The sequence below is a fragment of the Chelonia mydas genome, chromosome 1, assembly GCF_015237465.2.
Source record: "Chelonia mydas isolate rCheMyd1 chromosome 1, rCheMyd1.pri.v2, whole genome shotgun sequence".
Lineage (NCBI taxonomy): Eukaryota > Metazoa > Chordata > Testudines > Cheloniidae > Chelonia > Chelonia mydas.
This window is the reverse complement of record NC_057849.1, coordinates 158,141,276-158,166,056: the sequence shown is the minus strand read 5'-3', so window position 1 is coordinate 158,166,056 and position 24,781 is coordinate 158,141,276. Positions and strand designations below refer to the sequence as shown.

Here is a 24,781-nt window from a genome sequence, read left to right as displayed (position 1 = left end):
ACTGCAACTACCTAAAAGAAAGAGCTCTTCAGCGCATGTATGAATGACGCAATATATGGAAGCATAGCAAACCCTCCTACAGCATGGCAATATGTAACTGATCTACTGTGTTAGTTCCTAAGGGCAGATTGTGCCTGGTCAAGCCATGCATTACTCCTCCCGCCTCCTTCCCCAAGCACATGGAGAGCAAACTCAGGAGTGAATTAACCCTGTGGGGAGTAAAGCCCAGCCCAGGCTGTGGAATCCTCTTTAAGGAGGGTTTAAAGGGCAGTGCATGGACCCGACTTCCTCTGACGCCCTAAGATCCTTGGTTGTGGGGACCAAGCCCCTCTTTCCTCAATGTTGGGGGGACTCCCTGACCAACTGACAGGAGGATCCGTGAGGGGAACTTTGTGTAGGTCCCAGCGCCCTTGTGGGATTTTCCATGGAGGGTTATGATCTGGGCCGCGTATAGTAACCTCCACTGGAGAGCAAGTAACCATGAGCGATGTAGCAGCGAGAAGGTCTGGTCTGTTAAAAGAGAGAAAGAAAAACTGAAATCGGTGACAGAGGGGACACAGCAGCCTTCCCTGGGCAAAATCCTGCAATGAAAGATCAATTATTCTGGGACCTAAACAAATTATCAGCCAGATGCTCAGCTTTTATAAACTGTCCAAGTTCTAGTGAAGTAAATGGACCTACCCCAATTTACACCAGCTAGGTTCCAATCTTATATAGTTCCTAGAAAGCCAAACAGATGGTAACACATTGGTCACTGCTAGTGCATGTGGGCCAGTATTGAAGCTATGACCTAGCAAAGCTCTGGTACGAATTCTCTGAGTCATCCAGGTTGTTGTTTACTCCTAATTTATTTACAATGAAGAAACCTTGCCCATTTAAAAGCGATACCTATAGGTGCGACTGTACTCTCCATTTCACTAAGTATCGCTGGTGCCTAAGACAAACTCTGGTCTGCTTCCTCATCTACTTGCTGAACTCCTGACTAGGAAAAGCCCAGAGTAAGTTAATACTGTTGTGAGTTACCGAGTTGTCAATTTTGTCAACAATTATACTCCCAGCAGAGAGCGGAACACTTTAAAATATATTTTCTCCACTCTGCAACCGTGCTGCATTGGGAAAGCTGGTTTGGGTTGAAATCATTGAGAAGTTAAATGGAAACATGTGAAAAACTAGTGTAATCTAGTTAATTTTAGATGCATTGTTAGCCAGTGACTTGAACACTCATCTGCAGACCAGGAGACCTGGTTTCTCTTTTTGACTATGCCATGACCTGCTCTGGGACTTTGGGCAAGTCACTTTTTACCTTGCTGTGCCTCTGTTTTTCTTCTCAATCTTTATCTGCCTTGTCTATTTGGCTTCTGAGGAGTTTGGAGCAGGGAGTGTCTCTTACTATGTGGTTGTGCGGAGGAGGAATGGTGCTAAGTAGAAAATGGCTGAAGTAAACATCAAAGAGCCTATTCATATTAACATTAATAAATCGATTTGCGGAGAAGAAAGATGGTCCAGTGGTTAGGGTGCTGGCTTGAGAGCCCTGGGTTCTGTCACAGACTCCCTGTGTGACTTTGAACAAGTCACTTAGTCTCTCTCTCTCTGCCTCAGTTTCCCCATCTGTAAAAGGGGGATAATAGCACTGGCCTACCTCACCGAGGTGTTGTTAATAAATACAGTACTCAGATAATATGGTAATGGGGGCAGTATAGATATGGCAGATGGATAGAGGTGGGGGTACAACCAGAATTTTCCTAAGGAGGGGCCCAGGACTCTCCCTCCCCAGCCCTGCACCTCGCCCCCAAGCTCTCTCCTTCTGCACTTAGACCTGTGCTTGTCCCCCTGCACCCAGCTCCACATGCACTCCCTTCTTGTGGCCCCAGACTCACTCAGCCCCATGCGCTCTGCACCCAGGCCCGCAGTCTCTCTGCCCCCACACCCAGCTCCATGCTCTTACCCAGTGAGGCAGTCAGGCTGAAGAGTACCATCCTCACTTGGGTCTAGGCAGCTCTGGGAGCCCCAGATCCCTTCTGCATCTCCACTTCCCCAGAAAGCACAGAAAGCCCTCCCACCATGCTGGGAATTCCAGGTACCTCCTGCTCCACTTCTCCCCAGGAGCTGGGAAGCCCCTATGCCCATGGGCACCAGAAAGACTACAAAAGTTGGGGGGCTAAGCAGGCACATGGGGTTGCAATGCTATTCCAATGTGGCCCTGCTGTCCAGGGAGTGGAGTTGCAGCCTGGTGCATGGGGGCACAATGCCACTCAGATTTCCTGCTCTGGTCAGGGGCCAAAGGGGTAGGAAGGCCATTGATGCATCCCCAGAATACAGGACATCCGGCTTGGTTGCATGAACTTCTGGAATGGTGTGGGCCCACCCCTGCTGTCATGACCCCGCTGCTGCTCAGTCATACCAGACAGAGGATGCCATTTTGCAGAGCTTGCTGCCCCGCCCCCAGCAGTGTGACCTCACATGCACAGTCACGCCACAGGGTGACCCTGACTTGCTGTTTGTTAAGTGCTGGTGATCAATTTTGCTAAATGGATGACGATGTTAAATTCTGGAGCTCAGCGACCGTGTCATACATAACATGGTATAAACCAAATGGAAATATCACTGATAAAAGTCTCCATCCAGGGGTGCAATGGTGAGGCCATGCTGGCAGCATGCCCTGTAAAATGACGTTCTCCGTGCATCCACGTCGCGATGATGCTGGACAAAACCATGCCCGGTTTTATATCAGTCCTGGACAGGGAGACAAGCTTTACAAAGACAGGAGTGTCCAGCCAACAACTGGATGAATGATCTGCCTGCAGTTGGAGGCCGCTGTCTCACTCCCCTTCGCCCCCAAGGTTGCTGAGCCCCTGGATAGAGGTTTTGACCAGTGATAGTTCTGCTTCCACAGAGGCTGAGATCCAGAATTAACCATCCTGATCAATTTCGCAAAATTGAGCATCAGCATTTAACAAAAATCAAGCCTGACTTACCAGCTGCCCCAGTTTGCCTGGGAAAGTCCTGATTTGCCCCGTTTCTGGTTCCTAGGCAACTGAGACTGAGGGCTCGTCTACACTGCCGCTTCAGTCGATATAAGTTACATCTCTCAGGGGTGTGAAAGAACCACCCCCCACAACCAAGGTAACTTACATCGACTTAAAGCGCTATCTACCCTGCGCTGCGTTAGTGGGAGATGCTTTCCTGCCAACACAGCTTCTGCCTCTCATTTAGGTGAAGTAATTAAGTCACCAGGAGAACACTTGATGCAGTGGCACCAAATTAGCGTGGCAGTGAAGACAAGCCCTGGGTGAGGTTTTAGTGCTGCTGCTCCCCAGGTGCCAGCAGCGGGTCCCTTTGTGCAGGAGCTGTCTAAGAAGCAACTGCTGCCTTGCTTTCTGCTTCATCATCTGTCGGCTATTTGCACTGTATGCCTCCACCTCCCATTGGGACTGTTCCTCGTCTAGTTTTGTCTCTGATTCTGCAGCATACAGCAGGAGAGGCAGGTACCAGTTCTAGTCCTCATCGGTAGCAACAGTGTGAGTGTCTCTTAAGGTATATACATAGGTAATCCTTCTGCCAGGAAGTTAACAGCAGCAATAAGGGCCAGGTTCAATACAAGTAGGGTCCCTCTCGCCAAATAACTAAACTGATGTCTCGAGCCCCCTCCCAGTAACCTGGGAAAGTTAAATGCATCCTAGCCATTCACAGTCAGACTGAACTTCCTTGTGCACAAGCTCTCTGCGACTGCGTATGCAGAAGAAAATCTTTAGTAGGGGAAAGAGAACCCAGTGCTAAAGTTGGGAAAACACAGCACCAGAATGTATATGCAAATAAACCCAACCCATTTCAGTAATTTTGGCGGTCGTCTGCCTGCCTAACTTCCATGCCCCCTGGTATGGGCGTCCCCTGACTGTACTGCCTCACCCATCCACCAAGACCCACTCATTGTTGGAATCAGTAGTCCAAGTGTCCCTTTGCAGGTCTTCTCCAGTCCCAAAGGAGCAGCTTGCCTGGTCCTGCCTGGAGGTACCACCACTTAACCCATTTTGATAATTCAGGTTTACTAAGGGGAGTCCATTCAATGAACTGTTGTCCCCTTCACTGTCTCGCACCATAAAGTCCTCTGCATTGTCTGCTGCAGCAAAGTCCTTGGTATGCATCGTTTCTCACAGTGAAGTGAGCTAAGAGTGCTAAGCACCTTGAGTATAGAATCATAGACTTTAAGGTCAGAAGGGACCATTTTGATCGTCTAGTCTGACCTCCTGCACAACACAGGCCGTAGAATCTCACCCACTCTTGTAACAAACCCCTAACCCTTCTCTTAGCTAAGTCCTCAAATTGTAGTTTAAAGACTTCAAGGTGCAGAGAATCCTCCAGCAAGTGACCCGTGCCCCACGCTGCGGAGGAAGGCAAAAAACTCCCAGGGCCTCTGCCAATCTGCCTTGGAGGAAAATTCCTTCCCGATCCCAAATATGGCGATCAGCTGAACCCTGAGCATGTGGGCAAGACTCACCAGCCAGACACCCAGGAAAGAACTGTAGAAACTCAGATCCCACCCCATCTAACATCCCATCACAGGCCACTGGGCACATTTACCACTAATAGTCTAAGATCAATTAATTGCTGCTGGCTGCTTAGAAATTAGCTCTTTGTTAGCGATGGCCTAAACTGAGGATTTCTAGTTCACAAGAAATTTTGACATTTTAAAATTTTTCATTCTGACTTGGACCAAAACCATTTTTTACATTTTTCTGTGAACCTGAAACTCCAGAAATGGTTTGTTTTGAAAATGCTGACTCAGAGTGTTTCTGAAATGAAAAAGGCTCCCCTAGGCTGCATGAAATTAATAGGATTCTTGTCTTGACAGGAATCTTGCTAGGATTCAGGAGTGAGCAGCAGTAAATCTGACAAAAATCCTGTCAATTTCATCACAAGCTGCCAGGGAAGGGTTTACAGGATTTGCGGCTAGGTGCGGCCCTGCTGCATGGACCACCTGAGCTGGGGATGGCAGGACTTCCAGATAGAAGGCTCCCAAGGAGCCAGCTGGCCTGGGAGTCTGGAAGCCCTGGGTTCCACATCCCAGAACAGTCTGTAGGATGGGGCTGCCCAGGAGCTGCATTTGGGAAATCCATCCTAGGACTTCCTGGCTCCATGGCAGGGAGCCAGGAAGTGCTGAGAACCCCACAGAGTTTCCAGGTTATGGCTCCGCAGCTTGAGCCTAGAAGCCCTGGGAAAACCTCAAGGTTTCCAGGCTCCTTGCTATGGAGACTGGAGCCAAGCCATAATCCCAGAGATCCCAGAGTTTCCAGGCTCCTGGCTCCGTGCCAGAGAGGAGGTGCCCTGGAACCATGGACCCTGGAAGCCCTGAGGTCTCTATCCCCAAAGCCAGCCACACAACAGGGCTGCCCCAGAACTGTGGACACTTGACACTACATAAAACAACATACTTTTCCCTAGCCTCATTCTTGGAAACGGTTGAACCATTTTGGCAGAAACTTCCATAAATAATTCACCCTGCAGCAGACACAGAGCATGGAAAATTTGAGCCCAAATGGTTAAAGTTTGGCAGTTATAACTGAAAACAGGGTGTGATAATGGGAAGTGTCGGACCACCTTCACTGTAGGTGGTGCTATCAGTCTTGCCTAGCATACGATATTTGTAAAGCAATAAATAAAACTTGTAGGAGACCAAGATACTGTGGTGGTGAATGTGGTAACACACATGTAAATAGGTAGAGTCCCTTTAATTCAAAGAGCTAAGGAGGGCAGGACAGGAAGGGGATACCTCCCAGGACCAGGGAAAACAGGACACCAAGGAATACCTCACAGGGAAAAGACACACCCCAGAGGGAAGGGGGAGAGGACATGGGAATGGAGGACCCCAGAAGGGCACACTAACAAGGTAAGGAGAAAAGAAATGGGGAACCTCATACAGCAATGCCTACTGGACAAGAAAATGGGTAGTCTCTAGGATCTCCAGAGTTCTAATCCTGGCTCGGTTACTGTCTTGTTATGCAGCTTTGGATAAGACATTGGCCTCTCTCTCTGCTCCTTTCTGCCTACATAAAGTGGGCTAGGGATGCTTGCCTCCTTCACAGCAGCGTTGTGAGCATTAAATAGTGTTTGTACAGCACTTTGAAGCTGTAAGTGATACAGTGGGGAAGTGCTAAGTATTATTATGGTAAGCATGTTCAGCTGATAATGGCTCTTTGTAACCTGCAGTTTAATTCTAGCACTCCGAGCCTCAGAAATGGAAAGTGTGACTTCATAATGAACTAGTGTCTGTTTAGATTTGCCCTCCTAAAGAGACAGGTAAGGTTTGCACAGAATGAACTGGGGGAAGGGTGATGGGAGGGCAGAGCACCACTCAGGAATTGGGAGTCAGAATGCTGGCTGTGCTAATAAAGAGTAAAGATGAAAGCACTTTGAACTTAAGGAATTTGCAAAAATAATACCCCAGCAAGAGCCACATAAAAAAGTACTGAACATTTTGTTACTGAGGAAAAGTCATTCATAAAAAAGTTTGAACATAACAGGTTTCTGGTGATTCTTCACATAAATGTTTGTCTTTGTTCCAGCAGCATTTTATAACTTGTTTCATACAACAGAAAAACAAACTTTAGTAACAGTTCAGTTTGTTTTAAAAAATGGTGCTCATGAAGGATTCCAGATTGATAGCTCTGTGGACAGCAAAACCCTCTGTTTATCTTCTGAACATGGGCAGTGGCAGTGAAAGCTTCTCCATACTGCAGGGACTATGTTCCTCAGACCTGTTTGGGGATCTGATCTAAAGCCCATTGAAAACAACAGAATGTCTCCACTGACTTGGATGGATTTCCTCTTTCTTTCTTGCTTTCTTTTTCTTCTGCCCATCATTGTGGTACCTGAGCATCTTACACATAAAATCAATAGCAATGGCCCTGATCAGGCCCTTGGAGAGATATGAATCTCTGCTGGACACAGTGGAACACCCAGACTTCTTTGGTTTGACCTCATCCTTGACTGATCAAATGTCAGTCAGGCAGAGAAAAACTTATGAAGACCTATGACTGGATTTGGATGTTTTACTCCCTTTGCTGAGAGATGCATGTCTGAGATCAGTCAGACAGAGCTATTCATATCATCCATTGGACTCTGTTTTATGTGCCTTAGTATCAACTTGTGGCTGGGGAGAGGCAAATGGATGGGCTAGCTTTAGGAACTGATCTATCAGCCACAGGCAGATATATTTATAGGCATGAGAGTCCAGCCCTTTTACAAATAAAAGGCAATTTATTTAAAAAACATATTGGCACTGTTGATCAGATGGGCTACCAGCCTGTCCTTCCCTTCTCCCAGCTGTAGAGAAGACTGTTACTCCAGCCTGGAGCCTAGCCAGGAGCCTAGAAGTAACAGTCGCTGGAAGAGTCCAGGGTTTCAGGTGACAAGGCTCTATTACTGGATGCTGCAGCCTGGGGAAGATGAGGAGCTCATTTTCAGGTACTGCTCACCTTTCTGATTCCATGTGTTGGAACATGGAGGAGGGTCTAGCTGGTCGACTGTCACAGAGCAGAACCTGCCACCGTCCAGCACTTGTGTAGCCCAGAGGGATGGTGGACAAAGTTGTGAGAATGCTGAGACATGTTTACAACCCTCTGAACCTTGTGTGACTAGGGCTACCAATTTCTAATCACACAAAACCAAGCACCCTTGCCCTGCCCCCACCCTCACTTCTCTGAGGCCTTGCCCATGCCCCACCCCTTCTCCAAGGCCCTGCCTCCGCTCGCTACATCCCCCCTCCCTCCCTCGCTTGCTCTCCCCCACCCTCATTCACTTTCACCAGGCTGGAACAGGGGGTTGGGGTGCGGAAGGGAGTATGGGCTCTGGGCTGGGAGTGCAGGCTTTTGAGTGGGGCTGGGGATGAGGGGTTTGGGGTGAAGGAAGGGGCTCCAGGATGGGTCCAAGGGGTTTGGAGTTTGGGAGGGGGCATGGGCTCCATCTGGGGGGTGTAGGCTCTGGGGTGGGGCCGGGGATGAGGGGTTTGGGGTGTGGGAGGGGACTCCGGGCTGGGGCAGAGGGTTGGGGTATGTGTGGGGGGGTGAGGGCTCTGGCTGAGGGTGGGACCAGGGATGAGGAGTTTGGGTGCAGAAGGGGGCACCAGGCTCTGGGGTGGGGCTGGGGATGAGGGGTTTGGGGTGTGGGCGGGGCTACGGGGTCCCGGCGTCACTTACCTTGGCTCCGAGGAAGCGGCCGCCAGATCCCTGCGGCCTCTAGGCGCACAGGTGGCCAGACAGGTGTGCATGGTGCCTTTGTGCCTGCAGGTGCTGCCCGCTCCCAGTTCAAATTGGTTGCAGTTCCCAGCCAATTGGAGCTGCGGAGCCAGCAATTGGGACAGGGGCAGCACATGGAGCCTCCCAGTCACTGTCTGATCCAGTGCCTAGGGGCTGCAGGGACCAGGCAGCCACTTCCAGGAGCAATGAGGATCCAGGGCAGGTAGGGAGCCTGCCTTAGCCCCGGGCCCCCACTGCGCCGCCGAACAGATTTTTAATGGCTCAGTTGGCAGTGCCAACCAGAGTTGCCAGGGTCCCTTTTCGACCGGGCATTCCAGTCAAAAACCGGACACCAGGCAACCCTATGTGTGACCTGCCAAAGATCTCAAGATGAAAAAGGTTTGTTTTCTTTTTTTCAAATGCTGGTAGCTAACAATGGCTAAAAGATCAATGTAAGTTTTAGTCATTTATATTCAAGAGGAGGGTGGGGGAGGCTCCATTGGCAAAGCATATCTGATGGATAAGAAGGGAGGCATTTCAGGCCATTTGATCAAATAATGGTTTTGTACTTCTTTAATCGATTTGTGTAGGCCCAAGCAGATCCTAAACAAGCATATCTAGTTGCACGGTGGGGACATTTTTGTGTGTATGCAAGTGGGTCTCAGCTCTTTGATAATGTGGCCCTTGGCATCAGTGTTAACATCAAGATACTGATTGTCAGTGGTTTGGTACATAACTCTAAGTCCTGGTCTACACTACGGGGTTAGGTTGAATGTAGCCGCGTTAGGTCAATTTTATAATGAATGCGTCTACACGAGCAACCCCGTTCCATCAACCTAAAGGGCTCTTAAAATCGACTTTGGTATGCCTCCCCGGCAAGAAGAGCAGGTGTCCCATGGACACCTGCAAGGGGGGAGTCTCACGCAACACGGAGGAGGATTTTGTGGATGAGGAGGAGGAGGAGGAGGAGGAGGAGGAGGAGAACGTGCAGCAGGCAAGCGGTGAATCTGTTCTCCCCAGGAGCCAGGACCTTTTCATCACCCTGGAGCCAAAACCCTCCCAAGGCGGGATCCCTGACCCTGAAGCCAGAGAAGGCAGCTCTGGTGAGTACACATGTGTAACTACAGTACGGGGTATAGAAACAATAGTGTTTAATGTTTGATTTGCCCTGAAGAATTGGGACGCATTCGCGGCCAGTACAGCTACTGGGAAAGTCTGTTAACATGTCTGGGGATGGAGTGGGAATCCTCCAGGGACGTCTCCATGAAGCTCTCCTGGAGGTACTCTGAAAGCCTTTGCAGAAGGTTTCTGGGGAGGGCTGCCTTATTTCATCCTCCATGGTAGGACACTTTACCACGCCAAGCCAGTAGCAAGTAGTTGGAATCACTGCAGCACAAAGCATGGCAGCGAATGGTTCTGGGTTTTGGTTGCATTCAAGCAACATTTGGTCTTTATCTTTCTGTGTCAGGCTCAGGAGAGTGATATCATTCATGGTCACCTGGTTGAAATAGGGGAATTTTTGTAAGGGAACAGTAAAAGGACCCCGTTCATGCTGGGTTGTTTGCGTTTGGCTAAAGGGGTTATCCTGGAGAATAGCCACGTGGTGGGGGGAGGGGTGAAGGGATTATCCCAGAGAACAGCCACACGGTAGGGTTGGGGGGAGGTGTGTGCTGCACATCCACCCGAAAACTGCAGCCCCTCCTTTTAAATGTGAAATCCAGCCAGCATTGCTTGCTATGGGAAAGGAGGGCGCTGCAGTTTGAAACCATTCCCACATGTTATGAAGGCGTAAGAAGCCAACCCTGCGTGCCCTTTAGCTTACCATGGCTGCCTGGAAACCGAATTCTGTTGCCCAACCATGTGCGATGTGTCATCATACCAGCAGGTGCTCAATATAAAAGACAAAATGCGACCTTGTACCTAAAGCACATGTGCTGTCTGCTGCAGATTGCTTGATTTGCTGTGAAAGAGTCTCCCTTTTGTTCTCAGAAATGTATCATCTTACATTTTACTCTCCCTTTTTATCTCCACCCAGGTGCAAATGTTTCTATGCTCCCCCATCATCTCCGTCCCTGAGGTTATCACCGATTAGAAGGCGAAAAAAACGCACTCGCAATGACATATTTTCCGAGCTCATGCAGTCCTCCCGCACTGATAGGGTGCAGCTGAATGCATGGAGGCATTCAGTGGCAGAGGCCGTAAAAGCATTAAGTCAGTGCAAAGAGCAGAGGCAGGAGGGGATGGTGAGGCTAATGGGGGAGCAAACGGGATATGATGAAGCATCTGTTGGAGCTGCAGGAAAGCCAACAAGAGCACAGACCCCCACTGCATCCATTGTATAACCACCTGCCCTCCTCCCCAAGTTCCATATCCTCCTCACCCAGATGCCCAAGAACGCAGGGAGAGGGAGGCTCCGGGCACCCAGCCACTCCACTTCAGAGGATGCCCAAGCAACAGAAGGCTGTCATTCAAACAGTTTTGATTTGTAGTGTGGCTACAATAAGCAATGTGGCTTTGTTCTTCTCTCCTCGCACCCCACCCCACCTGGGCTACCTTGTCAGTTATCTCACCTTTTTTTAATTAATAAAGAAAGAATGCTTGGTTTCAAAACAATAGTTACTTTATTTCCTTTGCCAGCTGTGATCAAAGGGGGGAGGGTGGTTGGCTTACAGGGAATTAAAATCAACAGCTGTCACACTGAAGCCTGGCCAGTCATGAAGCTGGTTTTCAAAGCCTCTCTGATGTGCAGCGCACCTAGCTATGCTCTTCTAATCGCCCTGGTGTCTGGCTGCTCAAAATGGGCCACCAGGCGATTTGCCTCAACCTCCCACTCCGCCATAAACGTTTTCCCCTTATTCTCACAGATATTATGGAGCACACAGCAAGCAGCAATAACCATGGGAATATTGGTTGCGCTGAGGTCTGACCTAGTCAGCAAACAGCGCCAGTGAGCTTTTAAATGTCCAAAGGCACATTCTACCACCATTCTGCACGTCCTCAGCCTACAGTTGAACTGCTCCTTACTACTGTCCAGGCTGCCTGTGTATGGCTTCATGAGCCATGGAAGCTAGGGGTAAGCTGGGTCCCAAAGGATAACTATTGGCATTTCAACATCGCCAACGGTAATTTTCTGGTCTGGGAAGTAAATCCCTTCTTGCAACTGCTTGAACAGCCTGGAGTTCCTAAAGATGCGAGCATCATACACCTTTCCTGGACATCCCACGTTGATGTCGGTGAAATGTCTAGCCATTCGGTCCCTAGTCTGTAGCGGTGCATTGGATTCTTCCATCCTAAGTGCAGGACCCTGCACTTATCCTTATTGAACCTCATCAGATTTCTTTTGGCCCAATCCTCCAATTTGTCTAGGTCCTTCTGTATCCTATCCCTCCCCTCCAGCGTATCTACCACTCCTCCCAGTTTAGTATCATCCGCAAATTTGCTGAGAGTGCAATCCACACCATCCTCCAGATCATTTATGAAGATATTGAACAAAACCGGCCCCAGGACCGACCCCTGGGGCACTCCACTTGACACCGGCTGCCAACTAGACATGGAGCCATTGATCACTACCCGTTGAGCCCGACAATCTAGCCAGCTTTCTACCCACCTTATAGTGCACTTAGGATGGAAGAATCCAATGCACCGCTACAGACTAGGGACCGAATGGCTAGGCAGCAGTTCTGCGGAAAAGGACCTAGGGGTGACAGTGGACGAGAAGCTGGATATGAGTCAGCAGTGTGCCCTTGTTGCCAAGAAGGCCAATGGCATTTTGGGATGTATAAGTAGGGGCATAGCGAGCAGATCGAGGGACGTGATCGTTCCCCTCTATTCGACACTGGTGAGGCCTCATCTGGAGTACTGTGTCCAGTTTTGGGCCCCACACTACAAGGAGGATGTGGATAAATTGGAGAGAGTCCAGCGAAGGGCAACAAAAATGATAGGGGTCTAGAGCACATGACTTATGAGGAGAGGCTGAGGGAGCTGGGATTGTTTAGTCTTCAGAAGAGAAGAATGAGGGGGGATTTGATAGCTGCTTTCAACTACCTGAAAGGGGGTTCCAAAGAGGATGGCTCTAGACTGTTCTCAATGGTAGCAGATGACAGAACGAGGAGTAATGGTCTCAAGTTGCAATGGGGGAGGTTTAGATTGGATATTAGGAAAAACTTTTTCACTAAGAGGGTGGTGAAACACTGGAATGCGTTACCTAGGGAGGTGGTAGAATCTCCTTCCTTAGAGGTTTTTAAGGTCAGGCTTGACAAAGCCCTGGCTGGGATGATTTAACTGGGAATTGGTCCTGCTTCGAGCAGGGGGTTGGACTAGATGACCTTCTGGGGTCCCTTCCAACCCTGATATTCTATGATTCTATGAAATGTCCCTTGTGATCTACCAGTGCTTGCAGCACCATTAAGAAGCAGCCCTAGCGGTTTATGTATTGCTTGGCAAGGTGGTCTGGTGCCAAGATAGGGATGTTCGTTCCATCTATGGCCCCACCACAGTTAGGGAAACCCATTGCAGCAAAGCCATCCACTATGACGTGCATATTCCCCAGAGTCACTACCCTTGATAGCAGAAAGTCATTGATTGCATTGGCTACTTGGATCACAGCAGTCCCCACAGGAGACTTGCCCACTCCAAATTGATTCCCAACTGACCGGTAGCAGTCAGGTGTTGCAAGCTTCCACAGGGCTATCTCTACTCCCTTCTCAAGTTTCAGGGCTGCTCTCATCTTCGTATTCCTGCGCTTCAGGGCAGGGAAAAGCAACTCACAAAGTTCAAGGGCAGGGAAAAGCAACTCACAAAGTTCAAGGAAAGAGGACTTACACATATGAAAGTTTCGCAGCCACTGTGAATCATCCCATACTTGCCGCACTATGCGGTCCCACCAGTCTGTGCTTGTTTGCCGGGCCCAGAATCAGCGTTCCACTGTATCAACCAGCCCCACTGCCGCCATGATGTCCCAATTGCCACATCCCATGCTTTCAGGAACGTCTGTGTCCATGTCCTCCTCACAATTGTCCTCATGCTGGCGTCTCTTAGCCCAGTTCTGCACATACTCCAGGATAATGCGTGAGGTGTTTACAATGCTCACAACAGCAGCGGTGAGCTGAGCGGGCTCCATGCCTGTTGTGCTATGGCGTCTGCACAGGTAACCCAGGAAAAAAGGCGCGAAACGATTGTCTGCTGTAGCTTTCACAGAGGGAGGGGCGACTGACGACATACACCCAAAACCACCTGCGACAATGTTTTTGCCCCATCAGGCATTGGGAGCTTAACCCAGAATTCCAATGGGCAGCAGAGACTCAGGGAACTGTGGGATAGCTAGCCACGGTATTGAGGACACAGTCCTCCGACTTAATGTGCTTAGTGGGGACACACATAATCGACTGTATAAAATCGATTTCTAAAAATCAACTTCTATAAAATCGACCTATTTTCGTAGTGTAGACATACCCTAAGCTTTCTTGATCTTGTGTGTACTAAAGTCCTTTACCCAGTACACAGTCTGGTGGGGAATCTCTCTTTTGGTGGTTACAAAGTTCTGACCAGAAATCTGGAGGGGCTAACTGTTGGGCATTACAGTACAAAATAAATCTGAGACTACTCCTTCCCTGCCCTTATTATGCTACTGTTTCTTTAAGCTATCAATTAATTCAATGGTTAGAGTTGGGACGGATTTGGTTTTTTTTTTAACAAGGTATTTTGGCTAAGTAACCTGATAGTTTTCACTTCGGTATAAATCAACTGGTTTGCTCCCTTACAACTAGCAAATGTCATTGTTATTGGGAATGTTTGAAAAACGTAAATTTGTTGTTTTAGGAATGTTTGCTGATTCAGGAAAAAATTAAAAGGAAAAGAAGTAGAATAAAAGCTGGGCAGGGAATCAAGACAGAACTGAAAACTTCCAGATGTAAGGAAGTCCCCCTGTAGAAATATTTTAAGGTGCCTGTATATAAAATGCATACAGAATGAGATGGAGAATATTAAGGAAAATATTATAATGACATTGTATAACTCAATGACTTGCCCTCATATGGGATACTGTACAGGTTACCCCATCTCAGAAAGGCTATTTCCGAATTAGAGGAGGTTCTGAGACCAGTGATGAAAACTATTAAGGGCATGGAAAAGCTCTCATATGAAGAGAGATTGAAAAGATTGGGATTGTTAACCTTAGAGAGGAACTGACTAAGAGGGGATCAGATAAAAGTATATGAAATAATGAATGATTTAGGGAAGATTGATTGGCATCTTCTGTTCAGTCTTTCTCTCTAATCTCCACAAGAACAAGGGGACATTCAATGACATTGGAAAGTGGCAAATACAAAAAGGAAATGCTTATCCAGACAGCTCACTGTGAGCCTGTGGAACTCATTGCCACAAGATATCATAGAGGCCAAGAGTTTAGCAGGTTCAAAAAGGGATTAGATATTTATGTGAGTAACAAGACTATCCTGTTAAAATAGAAAACATTTTTAAAACCAGGAGCTTTGGAAGGGATAAAACCCCTCAAGCTTCAGGGTATAAGCCAATCTCTAACTATTTGGGTTTGGAGAAAATTTACCTTGGGTGCAGGTTATCCCATGACTAGTTACTAAAGGGTTCATTCCTCGGAAGCATCTGACACTGGATTAGATGGGCTGCTGGTCTTGTACAGTATTGCAATGCCTCTGTCATGCAGCAAGGATGACACCAAGCAAAGTACTTTTACAGTAAGAAAAAACCAACACGAATTTCCCATGAGAGGAATAAATATAATAAAGGAATTCAAGCTTGTGCAGGAATAGATGATGTAACAGGGAAAATGCAGGAAGTCAGAAAAAAGTCCAGGATCAGATGGGATCCATTCCAGAATACCAAAGGAAGTATCTGAAGAGCTGAGAGCCTTGAGATAATATAGAAATAAAAATCAAGAGAGGAGCCTAGCAAAGACCAGAATGAAGCTATTATCATGCGTATATAAGCTAAGGGAGATCCAGCAACCTACAGATCAGTAAGTCCCCACCACAGAAGTGGAGAAAAGGCTGGGGATGTCAGGGACAGAGCGTCAGGTCGCTTGAATGAAGGGGTGAATGGGAGGTTACTTGGAACATTCTGTAGGTCACTTACAGCTAAACTGAAATCTGGTGTCTTCGGAAGAGGCAGCACAAGTTGTAACTGTTCCCTGCTCCGAGCAACCCTGAGATAGAATCATGCCTTAGAATCACAGTTCCTTCCCTGGCTCCTCCCTGCTGTCTTGGAGAAGACTGTTTTGCTATAGCCCATTAGGGTATGTTTACACTGGGCTCCTGGGGCTTAGGCAAAGGGGCTGTTTAATTGCGGTGTAGATGCCCGAGTTCTGGGACCTTCCCACCTCACAGGCCCATCATTCGCCATCCCCCCCCAGCTCAACTCCACTGACTGGTGCACTGAGGGGAGAGGGCAGGTCCTTGGCTCTCTCCACCCACGCCTCACACAGCTGCACAACTGGGAGGAGGTAGCAGCTCTGGGGAGCCTGCTCTGCCCCCTGCACACAAAGCAGCAATGCTGGTAGGCTGCACAGGGGAGTGGGGCTGGCCCTTACTCCGCTGCATGGCCTCAAAGTCCAGGTACAATTTGGCCTTTAGAAGATTAAAGCTACTTGTGGCAGAGAACTGATTGTAACCCATCACTTCTCATGAATGGAAGCAGAGACTACGGAGAAGTGAGCTTTAGAGGAGATAGGATTGATATCAGGACAGATTTTAGGCACTTTTTATATCAATATCTTATCATGGTAATGCTTGATGAGGGCAATGGAGCTTCTTGACTGTATGGCATGCATTTTTTCCTCATGAGTTTTGCATTGCATGTTGCATATCCTTACATAAGCTGTATTTTCTCTGGCAGCACCATTTGAGTTCTGGGCTTGTCTAAATAGCAGTTGCTCATATGCTGCTGTGTTTTGTTTTGCTTTTTCTGCTTCCTCCTGTAGTTCTTTTTAAGATCTCTTGGTCTTTTTTTTCCTTCTTTTTTTCTGTTTATCTGGACATGCTGCCCAGTCTGTGTGGTGGTTTGATTGTCCCATAAAAGGTCTCCTGCTGGGATCATCATCATTTAGAACTGAGCCTAAAATGAGCTTTAACGATTAATACAAAATCTGAATGAATTACAGTGTGACAATACAAATAAAATTGCAATTACTTTCCCCCTGAAAAACCCGTAATGTGGTTATCAGTGTATTTAGTAAACAAAACTCTCTTTTATTGACATAACAGGAAAGTTACAACACTGAACAATTATGTTGTTGTCCGGGGCAGGCACCCCTCCCCCCCACAAATAGGTCTTGAGTTTCCTGCAAGTTTCTTTTAAGTAGTTACAAGGGAGAACGTTTTTTTCCTGTGGTTCATAAAAAAGAAACACTTATTAAAGCTTCTTTTTAAGCAAAACAATGGAACAAACCGATGTTTGTTGTATGAACTGCCAAAAGCACAAAGGATGCATGGGGGCTTTTTTTAGAGCAGGAAGTTTTGTTATTGGAAACTACTACTGTAACATCCCCTGTCCTTGCACTACGCAACCACTGTCTTGTCCTGGAAGCAGTGTTTCTTTATTTGCCTCATCAAACTGGCACAGGCAACCTTCTCCTGCACTTTGTGGGCTTTGTTCCGTCCTGAATGTACTCCCACTTAATCTCCATCTGCACTGAACTTGGTTCACAGTAAACAAACTTTTTGAGTCTTGTGCTCCATTGAGTCCTGTGTTTGCACAGGTCAGGGCCTAATGCTAGAATGCTGAACTTGTGAATTGCCTCCTGTTTTCCACTGACTGTTTGAAATTGGAGTGCTATATGTTACAAAGAGCCTTGAAGAGTTTTCAGGTGCAAATATTTCTTTCCAAAACTCTCCTTTATGTGTTCACAGGACTATGCTGTTTCCCTGTAGTTTAGTTCTATGTTTAGGGAAGAGCTAGAAATGATTGATTAAATCACTTATGGAAGTTAATTAGCCATGAACAAAATTTGTTTTGCTTATTTTGACTGTGTTGTTTTGCAAGACAAAGGTAGTCCGGCATTCTAAATCAAGCATCAAAATGTGTTTAATTTTAATGAAATCCTTCTCCTGAGTGCATGAGTGGGAATAAATGTAGTAGTCAAAACAAGTCTCTCCTGCTTTCTCGACAATATATGAGAAGAATTTTACCTCATGCCTTTTTAAAAAATACAGTCCAAACATAGGATTTTAGCTTGGTCAAATTTCTTTTCCAAGCTACCATAAGATAGTCCATTTCTCCTTATATGGCAGTCACTACAGTCATAGTGTAAAAGTCAACTAGCTTTAATATCAGACACTATATGATGGTAGCTTTTTGTTCCAGGGACATTCCTTTACTATACATCTGTAATGCGGTCATGATTGTGTACCTTCTGTCCTTCTGTGTTTTTCACATGATTTTTAAGGCTCGTGTACTTTGACTTTGTTAAATAACTAAATTCTTTTTTTCTCTTCTTAGAACTGAGGAACTGAAAATGGGCACCACTCAAATCAATACATCGAGTGCCCCACTCATTAACAGTATCATCAGTGCTGACCTCAAGACACACAGACCCCGGGTGATGTCCAAAAGTGGTCACAGCAATGTGAGAATTGACAAAGTAGATGGTATATACCTGCTTTACCTTCAAGATTTGTGGACAACGGTTATAGACATGAAGTGGAGATACAAACTTACCCTGTTTGCTGCTACTTTTGTGATGACCTGGTTCCTCTTTGGAGTTATCTATTATGCCATTGCATTTCTTCATGGAGATTTAGAAAGGGATCCTTTCCCCCCCAAACATATGCCTTGTGTCAAGGAAGTAAACTCACTAACTGGAGCATTTCTCTTTTCTTTGGAGTCACAGACAACTATTGGTTATGGCTTCCGTTTCATCACAGAGGAGTGCCCTCATGCCATATTCCTCCTGGTTGCTCAGCTGGTCATCACAACTTTGATTGAGATCTTTATCACTGGTACCTTCTTGGCCAAAATTGCAAGACCCAAAAAACGGGCTGAGACTATTAAGTTCAGTCATTGTGCTGTAATTACCAAACACAATGGAGAGCTTTGCCTTGTGATCAGAGTGGCAAATATGAGGAAGAGCCTTCTGATTCAGTGTCAGCTGTCTGGGAAGCTTCTTCAAACCTATGAAACCAAAGAAGGGGAGAGGATCCTGCTCAACCAAGCCAGTGTCAAATTCCATGTTGACTCCTCTTCAGAAAGTCCTTTTCTCATTTTACCTTTAACCTTTTATCATATATTGGATGAAAGTAGCCCTTTAAGAGATCTCACACCCCAAAACCTAAAAGAAAAGGATTTTGAACTAGTTGTCCTCTTGAATGCCACAGTAGAATCCACTAGTGCCGTCTGCCAAAGCAGAACTTCTTATATCCCAGAGGAGATCCACTGGGGTTATGAGTTTGTACCTGTGGTTTCTCTCTCTCAAAATGGTAAATATGTTGCTGATTTTAGTCAGTTTGAGCAAATCAGAAGAAGTGTAGACACTACTTTTTATAGCATGGACTCTGAAAAACAGAAACTAGAAGAGAGATACAGACAGGAAGATGAAAGAGAGAGAGGACTGAGAACAATGTTGTTACAGCAAAGCAATGTTTGATTGTATGAGCAAACTTTAACATTAGTAATGCCTATTTACAAACTGAAACAAAAGCATACATTATATACTGTATGGCTCTTAAGAAAATGCATCAGAGACCTCTTAAGCAAGTGCCTTGGTATAGAGTAAACCTGTCCTTTTGTCAAGTCAAGTTGTTAATCGAGTATTTGTTTTAATTAGGTGGGATTTCTTTGTTTATCATAATGATTTAACAGAGTTGGATTTATTCTGAGAATCTGCCTTGTACCAGCTGTCAGATCAGACATACTACTTTCTATTTGGTAAGTGGCCTTTGATACCATGAGAAGATTTCTTCACATAGATATTTGCCATGGTTTAATTATAACAGTGGGATCTCAAAGTTAGCACACAAGTGCTTCCAGAAGGAAACAGGCTCTTTTAAAATGTTTATTTTCAAACCAGTGCTTTATTTTCTTTAAGTGGTCTTAACTAAGTTAATGTGAGATAAGTGTGGGTCAATCAATGCAGACACACTATAGCTGGTAAAAAGAAAAGGAGTACTTGTGGCACCTTAGAGACTAACAAATTTATTTGAGCATAAGCTTTCCTGAGCTACAGCTCACTTCATCGGATGTATGCAGTGGAAAGTACAGTGGGGAGATTTTGAACTGGTTGTCCGCTTGAATGCCACAGTAGAATCCACTAGTGCCGTCTGCTAAAGCAGAACTTCTTATATCCCAGAGGAGATCCAATGAAGTGGGCTGTAGCTCACGAAAGCTTATGCTCAAATAAATTGGTTAGTCTCTAATGTGCCACAAGTCCTCCTGTTGTTTTTACGGATACAGACTAACACGGCTGCTACTCTGAAACCTATACTGGTAAACACATTCTTTTATCCTGAGAGAGAAAATGACTTGTACACTAATAGCCCCGCTGGGCTTTGTTAAAAGGGTGTTCTCAGCTCCATTAGGGACCATTAGTTTCTTGAACACTCATTTGTTTTTTTACCATGTTAATGGCAGGCTTGTATATAATATCTAGGGAGAGAGCTGAGGGCAGTTAACACTGAATCAAAACAGTAATTAACTGAGTTAAAACTGGCTTTGCCAAGACTTTTGTTTTCATAAAGTGTAAATCATTTCTACTAGCAGCCTAACAATACATTTCTGAAGGTTCCTTGTTTTGCCATGGGCCATATTTAATTTTTGTTAAATGAAATCTTGATGACATCTGTAGCCAATATTTACTGTTTCTGCCCACTTTAATGGACAAACATTCCTTTGATCCATTTCAGTTTCGGTCTATTAAACCACTCTATTAATAAAGGAATGTAATTTGAACAATTGCTGATTTCTTTGTGGTGCAGTCAGAGGGTGTGGTAGTTAGGATATGCTTGGCATATTCATTTACATATAGCAAAAGCAAAGCTTACAGATTGACTCACTTTAACTAGACAGGGAATTGGGAGAAACCAGTGGTGAATTGGAAACATACTTCTGCACGAAGAACAGCTGTCCGATACAATTTAGAAACGAGTTTCCTTTCAGCCCCAGGTGTGCTTTTGCCAGTGGCAGTAGTGAGCTCCAGAGGCCCTGATCTGGCAAACCCGGTACATAGAAAAGTGCCTGTTTACCTGAGTGTGAGCTTTGGGTGTGTCATGTATGCAGGCTGGGCCTAGGGCTGGGAAGCACTGGGTCCTGCCATTAAGGTAAATCATTTTCGAGTTCCCTTCCAGCCCTACATTTCTATGATTTTATGCCAAGAAAAATGTTAGCTCACTTGCACTTGACCAGAATTAGAGCTGTGCAAACCCTAAAGGATATGCTCTAGCTGAACTACAAGTCACTAGGCTAGATGCAGATATCCCTGGGTGCAATGCTGTGGCCTGTATTACACAGGAGGTCAGACTAGATGATTATAAGAGTCCAGTCTGTCCTTAAACTCTGTGAATCTACTTGTACCAAATAATAGTAGAAAGTTAGCCCTCTTTTCTCCTGCTCATTAATTAGCTTTGAGTAGACTTTGATTTTGAAAATGTGTTAAGGATTTGAAACTGTACAACCCATGAAGAAATTTCAGCTTATGGTTTGTTTATGAACTATTTGCTTCATCAATGTCTTCAGCTCCTCATTACTAGTTTTTCATGATATTAAGTGACTCAAGTCACATGGGCTACCTTCCGCTACTTCCCTGGGTATCTTAGAGACAGGAAAAAAGAAATTAAAGAGATTTTGAGATGGCCTCGAACACTTATAGTGGGATCCAAAAGGTACTTAAGTGCCTAAACCCCGGACTTAGGCACCTAAGTCTCAGGGTTAGGTGCCAAAATCCCAGTTTTTGCTCCATTCTGATCCACAAAACTCCTGCGAAGCCCTGAAGGTGATAAACTTGCTTGGCACCAAAGTTTTCAGGGTAGAAGTTCCTTAGGTGCCTATGTTACTGCCTCTGAGCACAAGCACCATTGCCTCACCTTAGGTGTCTGGAATCTGGATGTCTATTCCTCACCTAAGCCCCAGAGCGAATCACAAACTGGGAGAGGACAGGCATTCAGTTGCCTATCTCATGTGCAGGGCCCAATCTGACAGGCAGCCTCAGAGCATGTCTACTGGATTGGGTTCCATTGGTCTCTCTAGCCCAATAACTATTTAATGATTTATCTACAGTGAAAAAGTCCTTGGGCTAGAGAGAAAGAACAACTCCATAGCCTGGTGGTTAGGGCATGCTTCTGGGATGTGGGAGAACGGGGAGTCAGTCCCCCTGCTCTGATCACTCTTTCATTATTTATCGCAGTGGAACAGCTTCAACAGTAGAAGCCCCACGTCAAAATATCCCATATCTCATGCTTAGAGCACCCTCCTAAGAGGTGGGAGATCCCTGTTCAAATTGTTTCCCACCTCTGGAAGAGAGGGAGGAATTAAACCTAGGTCTCCCACATCCCAGGTGAGTGCTCTGACCACTGGGTTAAAGGTTATAAGGTGGGTGGCACCACCTCTACCTCCTCCTCCAGCCATTTTGTGTGGAGGCAGGTACCTAACTCATTCCTGCAAGAAATGCCTTAGCCACCTAAGCTGCCTGACCCCAAAGGGTGGGTTCCTGTTTGTGAATTGCTGAGTAGAGCTAGATGCCTGTCTCTGAGAGAGGAGATGTGCTTAGCACACACTCCTCTGATCAGTGTCTCCCATTGCCCAGCACCAGTGGCTTTTGTGGATTCCATTGTAAAGTGCCTGTCTCTCTCCATTCATTGTATAGGGAGCCTAAGCACCTAACTCAGCTTCGTTGTTCCTGTGATTTTTCTAAGCATATAAAAGTTAGGCACCATGATGCTCAGTTTTACAAAGCCTAAGTCCCTTCATGGATCCCACCCTTAGTGTATAGCACTGTGCAAATGCATTTGCACAAGTATTTGTGAGTAGAGTTAAGTGAATAATTGATTTTTTGGTTCAGTCTCTAAACCGAAAAATCTGGAAAAAAAAGTTGATTAGTTTCAAACTGAAAGTGAATGCTCACTGAATCAAAACAAAACAGAAAACATTGTGTTTGGATTGAACAAAATACTTAGACTGTCATTTCATTCTGCAAATGTTGTTTTGAAACAAAATGTCAAAAGGGTTAGTTTAAAAAAAATGAATATTTTTTCAGGGTCCTTTCAGCCAAACCTATTCATCAAATTCAACCAAGTAATTTTGCATTTGTGAATAGTTTCAGTGCCCCTCAACACGCATTTTGGGGCAAATTTACTATTCACTGAAATTCCCCCCCTGTTCTACTTGGGAGGCCTTTGCTTTCTAAACAAATGCAAAACTTCTTGCAAAAATGGCTCTCATATTTGTATAGACAAATAAAACGGGTCGTGAGCACTGAAGTGAATTCATGATTTTATATTCGAACAAATCTCCACCGTTACATTTGGTAGTATTTGCCCAGCTCCAGTGAGAACACTTCCTATGACAGCCTGCTCTCAATTCAAAACAGGTATGATGACTATGCATCGATTGTGCCTGATCCATAATGTAAAGCAGCACAAAAGAAGGCATTGTGTAGACTGTAGCACTTGCATATTTGATATTAAAATTCTGCCTGGCTGGAATATAACTATTTATCTGTCACACTTATGTATGTTATTACATGAATAATGGAACGTTATGCTCTTACTAGGCTAGTCAGCCATCAGCCTATTCTATGAAAATATTAGATTACCAGTTCTGGGTCTTCTTAATGGAGAAGATTTCTGCTGAACATCCTGTACCCACCTGGCTTGGAAAAACTTTTGAAACATTTCCAGTGCTTTATATAGTCTGTCAGGGGAAGCTACTCAGAAGTGTCCTGTTCTGAGTCACCACATAGTAAACAGAAACCAAACAATGTAATCCACAAGTAGTACAGCAACTGTATTTTGTATATATTGTATATATATTTTTAATAATAAACTTTTTGATGATTATTGCACATCTCAACAGATTGCATGAGCTGTATTAAATTAATTCAATTTTACCTTCTTTGATTATCAGGCTGAACAAGATGTGATATGTGTCTGACATCATTAGAATTGATAGGAGCTAAGTGCTGTATATAGACGTAAGTATCTGCTAGAAGTCTGGAGTAGACACACCAACCTCAGATGAATATTTTCATAAACAAAATACTATGGGCCTGATTCTGTACTCCATTAAATCTAGTGTCCTGTAGAGGAGACTTAGACCGGGAGCTTTAAAGGACCGTGTATATTTTCAATATTTGTGCATAGCTTTTCTACTACAAAGTGTTAGCCTCCCGTCGTTCCATTCCAAAGTCTCTCCTCCTGTACTGTACATGTTAAGGATCGAATTGTTTGATTTCAGATAGGGTCACAACTCACTTACTTTCCTCTGCTAAGATGATATACCCTTAAATCACTGAGAACAGTAAGATTTCACTTAACAGCTGTGGTCAAACAATAATTTTCAAGTTAGGCGATTGTTGCTTATCCTTTAATCCAATAAACTTGTAAAACTGTGTGTGAAAATGTACCCGTTGCAGTGCTCCAGATTAAGAAATGACTCAGAATAAATATGAAAATCCACAAACTGGAATAAAGTATGCAATGCCTGCTAAACTGCTAACCTTGCTATTTATGGCAAGAAAAGGGAGGGCTATTTTCACAGACATCACTAAAAATTCTCTGGGAATGTTGCATTAAGTAGGAGAGGTCTTTAAGTATAGGTCTTTATGTTATCCTACACTAGGGCAAATCTTGGAAGGAATAATACATATTATAGCAATGGTTTCACCTAACCAGTGAAGGATGCCTGTTGTGTGCCATGAAGCTATTGTCATTGAGCATGAGTCTGTAGACGACTGCCTTCCTCTTGAGAAAACTAAAATGAACAAGTTTCAGAGGGGTAGCCGTGTTAGTCTGTATCAGCAAAACAACAAGGAGTCCTTGTGGCACCTTAGAGACTAACAAATTTATTTGGGCATAAGCTTTCGTGGGCTAAAACGCACTTCATCAGATGCATGGGGTGAAAAATACAGTAAGCAGAATATATATTATAGCACATGAAAAGATTGGAGTTGCCTTACCAAGTGGGGGGGGGGGGTCAGTGCTAACAAGCCAATTCAATTAAGGTGGAAGTAGTCCAGACAGCTTACAGACAGCCCCCGAACCTGAAGCAAATACCAGCAACCACACACCACACAACAAAAACACTAGCCCAGGAACCAATCTCTGCAACAAAGCCCGTTGCCAGCTGTGTCCACATATCTATTTGAGGAACACCATCATAGGATCTAACCACATCAGCCACACCATCAGGGGCTCGTTCACCTGCACATATATATATATATGTCATCATGTGCCAGCAATGCCCCTCTGCCATGTACATTGGCCAGACTCTACGCAAAAGAATAAATGGACACAAATCAGACATCAAGAATTGTAACATTCAAAAAGTAGTAGGAGAACACTTCAATCTCCCTGAAAAAAGAACAGGAGTACTTG

At 45.4% G+C, this 24,781-nt stretch overlaps 1 protein-coding gene across 2 annotated transcripts in view; it reads left to right on the top strand.

Moving 5' to 3' along the window:
• The window catches only part of KCNJ15 (potassium inwardly rectifying channel subfamily J member 15), a 46,580-nt gene extending 23,322 nt beyond the window's left edge, over window positions 1-23,258 (top strand). For both annotated transcript variants that reach the window (XM_043538226.1, XM_027826880.3), the window contains exon 2: window positions 17,700-23,258. In XM_043538226.1, the coding sequence (XP_043394161.1) occupies window positions 17,716-18,843 (1,128 nt within the window). In that variant the 5' untranslated portion in view covers window positions 17,700-17,715 and the 3' untranslated portion in view covers window positions 18,844-23,258. The remainder of the gene's footprint in view (window positions 1-17,699) is intronic.
• Window positions 23,259-24,781: the final 1,523 nt, after the last annotated feature.